This window comes from Nipponia nippon, unplaced genomic scaffold (genome assembly GCF_047370975.1).
Source record: "Nipponia nippon isolate SJK-2023a ecotype South Korea unplaced genomic scaffold, ASM4737097v1 scaffold_5, whole genome shotgun sequence".
Classification (NCBI taxonomy): Eukaryota; Metazoa; Chordata; class Aves; order Pelecaniformes; family Threskiornithidae; genus Nipponia; species Nipponia nippon.
Window position 1 is genome coordinate 58,070,988 of NW_028262369.1, and position 12,184 is coordinate 58,083,171.

At 41.2% G+C, this 12,184-nt stretch overlaps 1 protein-coding gene across 14 annotated transcripts in view; it reads left to right on the top strand.

Moving 5' to 3' along the window:
* The window catches only part of HDAC4 (histone deacetylase 4), a 269,534-nt gene that overhangs the window by 90,230 nt on the left and 167,120 nt on the right, over nucleotides 1-12,184 (top strand). For 13 of the 14 annotated variants that reach the window (XM_087731761.1, XM_087731766.1, XM_087731763.1 and 10 more), the window contains one exon: nucleotides 8,162-8,233. In XM_087731761.1, the coding sequence (XP_087587887.1) occupies nucleotides 8,162-8,233 (72 nt within the window). Of the gene's footprint in view, nucleotides 1-7,770; nucleotides 7,850-8,161; nucleotides 8,234-12,184 lie in introns of those variants that run through there. The other variant, XM_087731768.1, reaches the window with a different exon arrangement.

Below are 12,184 nucleotides of genomic sequence, written 5' to 3' on the forward strand. Positions count from 1 at the left end.
CCGACACTCCTGATTGTACAGGCTTTGAAGGTAACGCACACAGCAGCTCATCTCTTGAGTGAAGATAACTGTGAGGCTGATTCTGTCTTTCAGCTTTTCTATGAAGTGCAGTATTGTTGTGTTCAGGTGTCTTTCAGTTGTACCGTGAAGCAGATGGGAAGGTGGCATGGTTGGAGAAGGGGAATGGATCTCCCTTTCTTTTCTTCATGAGACAAGTTCACAATTGTTTTACTAGAAAGCAGTGAGGAGAACAAGGTAATTGTTTGCTTGATGACAACTACAAATTCAGGAGTCATTGATCCAGAAACATCTTTCTGTTCTTGGCGAAAGCGTAATTTTAAATGTGGATGCACGCTCTTGAAAGGTTGTGGTTGGGATAGTCTCTCAGATGCCAACTGATGGCTATTTATCCTGGGCTTACTGTCAGCTGCCTTGTTTTGCCTGAGGCTTTTTATTGATTGGGCACTGAGAAATTACAGCTTCTTTCTATTTTGGCTTGGAAGACATGGGAGCAAGCTTTCGAGCTGTATCTTCCTGGTGAAAAAAATACTCAAAATAATCTGGTAACTGCCTTGCAAGTGGTTTGCAAAGAAATGATTATCAAATTCATCACCAGTCACTTGGCCTATTGCAGATGTCTTATTGCTCAACAGTTTTCCTCTGCACCCCTTTTTCTTACCTAGAAAGTGGAAATATATAGACAAGAAGCTCTAGGTCCTACTCTATTACTGAGAATGGTAGAGTCCATCAGAGGTTTTGCAATTTGTGTGCTAAGCCCACCCCAAAACCAGCTTGGAAAGGAACCCAAAGCTGTGAATGGCAAGTGGCAGTAACTGCCTCATGGAGGACATGGACTTGGCAGTTCAGTGGCAAGGTCTTAAGTTTTAGGACCTGTTGCTTACATGAGGCATAATTCCCTGTCTTCTCAGAAATAACTGATTGCTGCTATGTACTGAAGTGTTGTCCAGAAAGTATATGACTAAAGAAGATCAGAAATGTATTTGGTCGAGAGGTCTCAAACTCCCTGTGTTAGCAGATAATTGCTCATCATGAAAACGTCTCAGGGCCTGTAGGAGGACTGTATCGTCTTCCCTCAACTGAGAACAGGCTGATGTTGGAAAAACTACTGAGTTCTGCAGACCCTCTATCTCATTTTTTAAATCTTTTCTCAGAGGTTTCTCCCTGATTGCCTACAATTCATCTTCTGGTGTTGAACTGAAAACTGAGGGCAGCGCTTTGGCCATGGAGGCTGTCACGTCCCTGAGTAATGACCTCCCCTGCCCTGCATATGCGCCTGCTAATGCATCCTGGAATGAACTTGTGTCTTCTGCATCATTGCCAAATGGTGGATGCTCAGTTTTGTAAAGTCCTTTGGCTTTTCTTTGTATCCTTGCTTTGCCAGGTATTTCTGATATTGTAATTTTACATTTGACCGTTATTATCATCATCATTAAGGTGGTAGGGTTTTACTCATTTGTCATTGAACCTTGCATCCATCCATTTTCTAGCTTGTTGAATTCTGCATCTCGTGCTCCAAAGGGGGATCTCTGTGGTGTGAGGGCACACCTGAGTTTTAAATGCATCTTTACTGCTCTTACCAGTAAATTGTGAACTACTGCAATATGCTGGATATAATAGATCTGAGAAGTAGATGATGGCTGAGTGGGCTTTTTAAACCAGGTGTGTACCTGGTTTAGTGATTCATGCAGACCTGATTTTCTTACTGATGTGCCCCATGTAGCCTCTCAATATTTTTTATAAAACTTGCGTAAAATCAAAACTTTTTTTTCCCCAGTTTTCCAGCCAGATATACTGACAAAGAAATAAATCTGTTGCCTGCCTTCAACTTCACCTTGATCTGTCTGTTTTGCTTTTCCTGCTACCTGATTTTTGTTCTGCCTTTTGAAATTGTCCTTTCCATCAGGAAATCAAATCCTAGTCAATAATGCTGATTTTTTTTTTTTTATACCTCTTCCTCCTGTCTTTCTCCTCTGCCTCTCTTAAAGTTTTATTTCTACAGCTCTGTGGGACTATTCCTCTACTCTGGGTGTCCTTTAAAGATAATTGTTGGTTGTTCATCGCTTTACTGAAGGAGTTCAAGTAGGCCAGAGTGATTTGCATCAGGTTGAAAGATCTGAATACATGGAAAACTATTTAAATAACCTCTTCATTCCCAGTTCTGCCCTGCATTTTTAAACTCATCAGAGTTAATTACAGTAAGGCTGCTTACAGTTTTCTGTAAGAGCTCGCTGAATGCTTCAACCTTCTGTTTTTGTTGTCTTTTTATTTTTTTTTGAAGTAATAAAGCTGTACTTCGCTGTCCTTATCTCTTTTGGTTTTGCCTTGGATGTTGTTGTGCATTTTGCTGCTTCATCTTTTCTGAGGGTTTTTATCCATGCATGTTTCTGTCTTATTCTGGAGTGTACTGTAGCCATCTTGTCTTTGTTTTGCTATTTTCGACATGTTTAAATCCTGCAAACCCAGCTACTTCTAAACCTGTCCTGGGTATATTTTTAAAGTGACTTAAACAACCCTTTGGAACAGACTAGGATAAAAATAAAGTGTTCAAGTTCCCATCAATGAATAATGGCTTTATCTTATTAATTAATGAGTAGAAATACCCATCTGGAAATTAAGCTACACTAAATGTTCTCTAACTCAAGCCATAAATCAGGCAGACTAGTGTCTGCCTTCTTCCAAGCTTGATGGACGGTGCAGTTTGTCTTTCCCTTGCGAGCATCTTGGACTGGACGGTCTGCAGACATCATTTCGTCGCTGGCTGTTCGAATTAATCTCCCCAGTTCAGCCTCCCTGGTACAGCTGGGACAACTCACTCTTGCTGTTCTCTGATATTTTTGCTGAAATCATTAGATTGATTCATACAAAACCAATTCAAGAGGGCATTTTCTTGACAATTATTTTTAGTAGTGTAAGAAAAAGTTGGCTAATAGAGAGCTCAAAAATATTTTGTAGGTAATCTGTTTTTTCTCAGTATCATTCAAAGCAGAGTTTGTGGCTTGTAAGAGTCAAATCGTGTTTGCATGGTTTGACCTCTTTGCACTTTGTTGCCTGTCCACAGCAGTAAGACAAGCTGCTTCCCATCCCTGTCTGCTTTTTGGGGACTGCAGAAGCACCCCTGTGATCCCTTCTAGGCAGTAACAGGGATAAAATTATAGAGCTGTGTGTAGCACAGATAATTTTAGTGTTTTCTGAGGTTTTTTTTTAGACTTTGTAATTGCCAAAGCTTTCTCTGTAGATACTGGTGAAGCATGGAGAGGATTGGAGCTGAATACTTTGTAAAGGTAGGAGGTAAAACTTTTTTGTAATGGAAACTGTTTGTATTCATTTTGGCATTTGCAGACCCAGACCACTCTTAGTGCTTTCTAAGTGTTGGCATAAACCATCGTGCTTTTCCCGTGTTGCACAAAGTTCAATTATAGAGCAATTGATTTAGGAGGGAGTCTCCAGTAATGGTGGTAAGAAAACCCAGTGCAGCAGTAGCAGAAAACATGCTTTTCTCGAGGTTTAGATCCCCGCCAGGTGACCAGTTTATTTTCAGTGTGATGGTACAACAGGATCTATGAAGCAATGTGGTTGAATATGCAAAACATAGGGATTTCTTTTTTCTCTTTTAAAGTTGTATAGAGCATATAATCACAGCTTAGGACTCCAAACCCCTCCATCTTTCAGTGGTCAGTTCTCAGGGTTTTTTTCACAGATAATTCTTTAAAAGTTTGACATCAATTTAGCTCATCTGTTTGAGAGAGAAGGAAGCAATCAAAGCAAGTGCTTTTGTGGGCAGCAAAGGAGGAATCTTGGCAGATTGGGTGTATGGATTTTAGTACTTGGTCAAAATTTGATGTAGCACAGTTATGATTTTTAAAGCCTTCCTTCAGACCAGTGTAAGGGACTCTTCCGCTCCTTTTGAAAGGTGTAAGGTTTTTGGTTGCTTTGGTTTGTTTGTTTTTGTTTTTTTCTTTTTTTTTTTTTTTGTCAGTACTGTGTTGGCAGTAGAAATGATGCTTTGTTAAATGCAATGGTGTTCTGACTTTCCTAACAAACTGATCAGCTAGTCTCTTGAAATTAAAGGATTTCCGTGCTCTTTGTAGCATCTTTACCTCGTAGGAAGCTGAGGAGACAACAGGAATGTTTAACTGCTTGGAGAGGCCAGGTTTGTGTTCTGGGTTTTTTTTGCTTTGTTTTTGGGCTCAAAAGCCAAGCTAGCTCTGCATGTGCAGGAAAGTTTTGAGTCCAAGACGCTAATTTTTTTTGATCAGTGAAGCTCATTGATGGTAAGAACCAAAAATTCAGTAATACAGATACTGCACAACCGCCACAATCCAGAACAAAAGAATATTTCGCACCCTAAGTAGCTGACCCGATGCAGGACTATCATTTTGGGGAGTCTCCTGCAGTATCCTGACAGCAAGTGGTGTCTGAAACCAGATAGACTCTGCCTGCATTTATGGAGGTGGCTGGTGTAAGAGTTTTCGGCTTTGGCCTATGGCTGTTGGGATGCTGCTGGGAAAAGGGCAACACTTGAGTTCCAGCATGGAAAGGCTGGTTACAGGGCACAGGCTTCTCTTAAATATGTGCCGCTTCTGCAGTGAGGCATAGTAGCTGTATAAAATGAGCCTGAAATATCTCTGAGGTCCTGGCTTTTTCACTGCTGCTCATGTTTTGTAGTAACGGAGAAGGTGTGTGTATGGGGAGCAATAGAGCAGAATGTGTGTTTGTTTGCAACTACTTCAATTAAAATAAAACAAACCCCAAAGTCCTCTAAATTCTAGAAAGTGAGTAAATGGAAATGTCTTCAACATTGCTTTGCTTCTCAGCATTTTATTAACTGTGGAGATGCCGGGGATGCTTGTTCCCACTGTGAGGCTACTGCCTGCAACCACAGCAGGGGGATGTGCCGGTGCTGCGTGGGCAATGCAACCTCTGCGCAGGAACCCGCAGGCTTGGGCTTTCACCCCTCCCCATTGAGAGGTGCAGGTGCATTTGCAGAGAGAGTGAATGCAGGTGCCTAAGGCATGTCCCAGGCTGTTCAGTGGGGCTGAATGGGCCTCCCTGGATGTGCAGGCTCCTCTCCTGCAGCTGGAGATGATGCACCTTTTAGTTCATGTCTGCAAGTCACATGAGAAAGGAAGATACAGAGGGCTGGGAAAGAAGGTGGTAGGTTACCAGAAGTAGGGTGAAATGATTATGGTCTGGACATACCAGCCCAAAGGGTTTTACAAAAAAAATACGGTAATCAGCTTGTGCAGATAGCATATTTGCTATGTTGTGATTTCCGGCTGCATGCATTTAGTGTGATTGGGGTGTGAGATAGCTTACCCCTCAGGAGGAGGCAAGTGATGTGCCAGCTTGTGTGTTTACATCTTATTTTAACCTTTTTTTAGGTTAGCTTAGAAGAGGTGCCTTACACAAATACCTCCAGATAAACTACCTCTTTTTTTTTTTTTAAACAAATAGAGATTTATTTCTTTAATCACTCAATACAGCAAATACAGAGCCTAAGTCTTACATATTTTGGTTTTTCTGCCAGTGTTTGAGGCGTCAGTGCTTTAAAAGATGTTCTTAAATGTTCTTCTGTGGTTAGTATATTACTCATTTTGAAACAAAGATTGAAGAGTGTTAGTTTCTGTTTTTTTTTTTTTTTTTTTTAAATTAGTTGAAAACTGTAGGTACTTTATTTCTAAGAATTAAAAAAAAAAGTCTTAAAAAACCCCACTAACCAACACTTTTGTTAGTGATTTCTGATGCATTGGTGAGACTGAAAATTCACAATAGTGTGGGGGGGAAGTCCACAGACAACAAAATAAAAAGCCAGCATCAGTTTGGTCGGTTTCGAAGCAGGTTTGCCTGCTTCATGCAGGTGCCCATCCATGGTGTCTGGCTAGCCAGGTCAGCCTGCCGAAATAGCTGGTGCTGCCGACTCCTGCTAGGAATAAGTGGACTCTTGTCAGTTGTTCCCTGAGGGAGCCGGAGGTGCAGGTTTGATATGTCACTTGTTCAAAACTGCTGGATTTAGCATGAGAAAGGGCACCTTTGCTCCAACAGCCTCACTGCAGATGCCTCTCATCAAAATTGACCCGGATTTGTCTCGCAGAGCACCTGGGCTGCTGGTACAGGGCTCTGTTTTGTAGATGGGTCCTTCTCTGAAGGCACACCTTCATCTGAAATAGCTCCGTGGAGAAGCTGAAACTACTCAGCTCCCCAGGAAAATGCAGGGACTCCTGGGATGCCTCTCGCCTCTCCCCGATGCGCGCTTCCTTCTCCCGGGTGCTCTCTCCGGCTGAGCCGCGGTGTGTGCCGGAGCGGGTACGCCTGCCATGCCGGCTGCCATGCCGGCTGGCCGCTGGGGCGGCTGCTGCTGCGTTGCTAGGAGAGCTCAGCAGAGTGATTTTTTTTTTTTTTCTTTTTTCCCTTTTTTTTTTTTTTTTTTTTAAGCCACTGACAGGCTGAAGAGATGAGTTTTGGGAGCTGCTCGTGGTCCCTGGGCAATGCTGGTGTGTTCAGTACGGGCTTCAGCAGCAAGTATGGTTGCAGTTCACATATGAATTAAAAAATAAGAGTGAGGGCTGAGATAGCAAATGCCTGTCTTATAGGAAAAACAAGGCTGTAAAACCTGACATTTTAATAACCAGGGAGGACCATATTTTTTTGCTATCCATTTACGCTTTTTGATCTGCAGTGACCACTGGGTTGTGAATCTGGAGAGGCTGATGGGTGAATGTTATTTAAAATAGTGATGTTTTGCTCTACCCTTTCAGTCCAGTTGCCTACTCATTTATTGCCATTCACTGCTGCTTGTGCAGGTGAAGCTCAGCTGGCCAAGTGTCATCCCACTGACACTGTAGGTTGGCCACTCCAGTACAGCAAGCCCAGCCACTCTCTTGGCTCTAGAAGTAACAAACCAAAAGTCAAAAACATTATAATGTGAATAATCTATATTACTTGTTTGAGAAGGAGAACTCAGCATGGTTATAGTTTAATTTATTGACATATTGCCTGAGGCTGCACTGATCCTTGAGTATAGCGGCAAACCCATGCAAGTGATGGAGAAAACCCAGCTATGCTTTCTCTCCAGCAGCCTGGAATGGAGAAAATAGGGAGAAGAAAACAAAGTGTCACCTTTTATTTTTTTTTTTTTAATTTTGTATGGTTTTTAACGTTCCACTGATATCTTAACATTTTATAATACTGTCCTTTGCTTTGACTGAGAGAGATGGGATGGCTTACTTGATGTCTCCAGGCAGGGTCTGGCTTTATTGTATCTGTGCTGCAGCACAGAGTGCAGAAAGGCATTAGAGAAGAACAAGTGAGACAGAACTGGCAAAGGTGGAGATATTGACAGCGGACCCAATGGTTTGGGACAAGTTTTCTGTATTGAAGTATTTATAATCTAAGCACTGAAAACATAATTTAGTGTGTTTTGCTTCAACTTTTGTTGGGGCGGGGGGGGGCAGGTGGGAGGGGAATGGGTGACTAGAAATTCTGGTCTGGCAGTCTACAGCAGTAGGTATTGTGTTCTTCTGTTTTAACTCTACCTGAATGCAAGATACAATCTTTGAAATATTTTAAATAGAGAACTGCTTCAGCAAGATGGATTTCTGCATATCATTTACAAAGTATGTTTTTAATGCCTTTCTGAAATCCAAACTTATGCAAAGTGGGGCTTGTTATGCATGTCTATGCATTTTAATCTCCTGCAGTGATTTGTCAGTTTTCCTTAACATCTCCCTGGCATATTACAGCCATTCTTCAACTTCGCTTCACCGGGCTGCGTTTCTGTCTTAACTCAGTTCTCCGAGCAACGAATGAACTGCAATTTAGTTATTGTATGGTAAGGTTTATAAGCTAACGTGCCTATTTCCCTGGGTTGGGATCAGTACCAGTTGTGGATTTAGAGACCAGAAAAACCTGAGTGCGATTCAGGCTACAGTATCTTTTATTTTATGCTTTAGTGTAAGCAGTTGTTACGCAGCTGTCCTGTTAATGTTCTTGTTTCTATTGATTTGTGCTACTTGCGTGTTTCTGTTTTACATTGATAATTGCTTAGTGATTTTTTTTTTTTTTTTTTTCCCTGCTTGGAATGTCTAAAATAGCTCAGCTAACCAAAAAGTTGATGTGATATTTTTTTTTTTCCTCTTTCCAGATGGGCTTTCTGGCAGAGACCAGCCAGTAGAGCTGTTGAATCCACCTAGAGTGAACCACATGCCTAGCTCTGGTAAGAAGAAACTTTTATTAAATGTTGTTCCTATTCTGGGAATGCAGTAAAATATTCTGCAGCTCTATCTTGCAAGTGGGAGAGCAGAATGCAAATGTAAAATGCTGGAACAAAGTCTGTTAGAACTTGCACACATATACTTTCCCAGGCTGGGCGAGTGGGATTTGCGAGTAGAGGGAGTATGGAGCACAGCAGCCGTGGGAGTCTTCAATAGCTCAGCCCTCACCCTTGGCAGGGGCCTAAGGAGAGCCTAACCTGGTTGGAGCTGCTTGTTTATCCTTAGAAAGGAGAGGACAGCAGAACAAAACAGCACCTTATGAGTCTTTTCGCAGCCTAAAAGGAGCACTGCGAAACAAAGTAGGTTTTTAAGTTGCTGCTCCCATTAAGGAGAAATCTCCTTGTGTTGAAATGAGGAGCCAAACACAGGCTGATCAAAGCATATCGTGCTGGGCGCTGAGCTGTTTGCTTTTCTTCCCTCTTCTAATGATCCTGCTACGGTATCTCTTGGGTCTTGTCCTTCTGGTATGATTCAAGCACAGCAGCCACAGTGTTCATTCTGGAGACTGTCTGCTCCTCATGGAGCTGAGAGAGATCTGATGACTCACAATTGCAGCACTTCAAGTGATGGAAACCAAAGTTTTGGTCACAATACATGAAATGCTATGGAAAACAGTCTGCTCCTGTCTTTTGTGTTTTCCCCCTTCTCTCTTCCAAAAGTGTTTTGTTTCCAGGTGCAAACAGATAGAGATATTTATACTAGGGGTGATAGGATATATGAAGCATTATCTGCTTTGGATAGGAGCTAGAGTTTTCTAAAAACCCAACTTTCCCTTCTCTGCTGCCTTCCAGAATGCCTTTAAGTCCTTTTATATTAAGGAAGAGATCTCGCAGAAGATCTAAGTGCTTCTGGTAATGCAAGTTGGAAAAATGTAAACGAAGCTTATTCAAAACAACTTCAGTAGATTGGGGGAAAAAAAGGGCTGTGACCTAACCTAGATTTTTTTGTGGACTTAAATGCATATCTGGGGAAGGAAACTTTTAAGGAGGTAGAACTATAGTGTTGGAAAAAAAGGAAGAGATCCTCGTTTACCAGGTATGAGTGTTTGGCTTCATATTGTGAGAAATCTTTCTTCACTCCGTGTGCTCCAAAACTTGTCCGTCAGGTAAGGGAGGTTATATTTTCCTAACCCTGAAAGAGATTCTCATTTTAAGACTATCGTGGTAACACAGGTCAACTTAAAGGTTTTACGCCGCGTTTCATATCCATGGGCTAGATTGAATTTTGTGGCTCTGCACAAGAGGAGCCACAGTCCTCTTTTCTGTCAGTAGATCAACGGCCAGTATTATGAATATGATGGGTTATAGTCTTTTACTTTTTTTTAAATTTATTTTGTTGTTGCTTGCTATGTTTAATGTTTCTTTTTGAGGTATTTCAGGACAAAGGCTGATGCTAGTTAACAAGTTGGGTAACCTGATGGTAGACTTCGGTGTGCTCTATTTTTCCCCAGATGAAAATAGGCTTTTTTAAGGTGTTATGGACTCATGCAGGATTTATGGAATTCTCACTGTTTGGACTCCATTTTGAGTATTTTTAATAGCTCACCTGTATGCCTACTGAAAAAATAAACAGCTAGCCATCACTGGGGAGCTGAGCTCATGCTAAGTGGGTAGGATGTGGTATAGGCAGCGATGTCTGTTTGTTGAATGACTTCTGCCAGTGTTTGAGCCGTGGGAATTCCTGTCTCATGCTGGAAAGCTCAAGCTGGTTGTGCTTGTAATGGCCAAAGGGTAGGACCGACTGGGAATGCAAATGTGACCTTACGCAAGTAGCAGCATTGGCTCTGGACAGTGGTCACCCAGGTACTTTTCATTCGAGACCCTACGCTTATTCAATTTCTGCTAAATTTTGGCAAAATCTTTTCAGCCCTGCAGTGTGTACATGGGCTGGAAATGTCTATCTTATATTTTTATTTGCAGAATGGCAATTAAAACCTGGAAGCACAGAGTTTGGCAAAAAGCAAAAAGGTGTTTCGGCATGTTTGTAAATGCAAGCGAATATCATTGATCTTGGAAGTGGCTCATCAGCTGGCTTTGAAGTGTGGTGCCTGCCTATACCTATGTATCCTGATGGGTTTTTAAAATTACTGTTAAAAGCTGCTTTCAGTTTTAGGGAGTTACTCACTTGGGCAAACCATTGTCGTGTCTGGTTTTTATCATTATTACCTTTAGGAATTTGCCGCTGATCCTTCTGAGAAGAAAGGAGAAGTAATACCAAGTATTGCTCTGGAAAAACAAGTTATGTGTGGGTTTGTGGGTGGTGTTCCAAGTCTCAGGCATGGCTGAAATAATGGTGTAGAAAAACAGCTTAGGGAAAAAAAATTGGTTAATTGTGTCTTGGGATATTCCGTTTAAACCTTATCCTGTCCTGGGAATGGTAAAGTGACTGATTTGTAGCCCTCATGATGAATAAACTTGAGTGGACGATGAGCCTTTTTCCCCAGAACTACATTTATAGTTAAGATAAAATCATTGTGGTGTACTTGTAGGAAACCAAAATGTTTTTGCCACGAACCAAGTGAAGGAGAAGTTTGATCCTTGTTAGTTGTTCTTCTCTGATGTAAAGAGGTGAGAAAGGGATGCACAATACCCAGGTCCTAAACATGCTCTGTTCTGTGGAAGCATCTCAACTACAAAATCAAAATGTTTAGAGCATTTTTATGAAACTGTTTTAGGAGTGAATTGGGTTGAGTAGAATGGAGTTCAGTCATCAGCAAGGTGGGTTTTTAGGAAAATGATTTCTCTCTCTCCTTTTTGCATAAATTAAGGATTAATTTGAGGAAGGGAAACATTTTCTCTTTTCAAAAATGTATCACCCATAATTGGTGCTTCTGAATTTTAGTTGCTTGTAAAAGTAAAACAAGACAAAACCCCCACAACCCACATCTTGCACAGGAATATAATAATCTGTATGATAATGCTGCTTTCTCTTTTTCTGGCTTCAGAATATTCAGAATGTTATCTTTGGCCTGGGGGAGGAAGGGGCAACATTGCTTTTCCTTAACTTTTCCTTGCTGAATTCAGAGCTCTTCAGAGCGAGGACTGCACATTATTTTTAGTTAATGTGACATAGAAAATCTCATGATGATTAAGGGGGCCAAGTTTAGCAGGAGAGAAACCTTCTCATGTATGTGGCCACAGAGGTGGCCACTGCCTGGTTTTGATGGGTGGCAGCAGATCGCTTGCAGATAGGTGAAGGAATTGTCCTGCAAGCTAGCATACTGGTTTTGAGTATTTTTTTTGTGTTTTACAGTACTTTTCTTCTTTTTAGCAGTTAACTTAGCTGCAATCTGCCTAAGGGGACTGATTCATATATGTAAGGAGGGAGGGACAGAGCTCTCTTGTCCTCTTCCTTTTTCTTCCTATGCTTTTAAACTGAGCAATGCTATGCCTTTTCCATAGGACAAAGCTGGGGGGGCAGTCTTAAAGGCCTCGATTGTGTAAATATCTAGATATGTTGTAGATAATCCTCTTAAAAACATCACTTGTGTACTGTTGATACCATCCTTGAGATTTATCAAATAGATCTTCATTAAGCATACTTTGTAGAATGAGTTTTTTTTTCTTTATAAGGCTGTGTTGACGGTGCTTTAGATAACTACCTCCCGTAAGTCTTTTCAGTTTTTATTGTTGGTATAAACTTTATAGTTGCTCATTTTCTTACAATACAATATTAAGCAATGTATTTAGTATTAAAAATGTGAAAACAGCTTGATATCTGTGATATATAAGTAAAATGCTAGAATTAAGTAAGATGGAAACTAGCCCTTTGTAAACTTAAAAGCTTTACTTTAAGTAATAAAACTGCAAATTGAGATGAACAGTCTCAGCCGACCAGCTGCGTTTCCCCAATATGCTGGTCATGGCCTAATATGAAGTTCTGGGGATATCTGT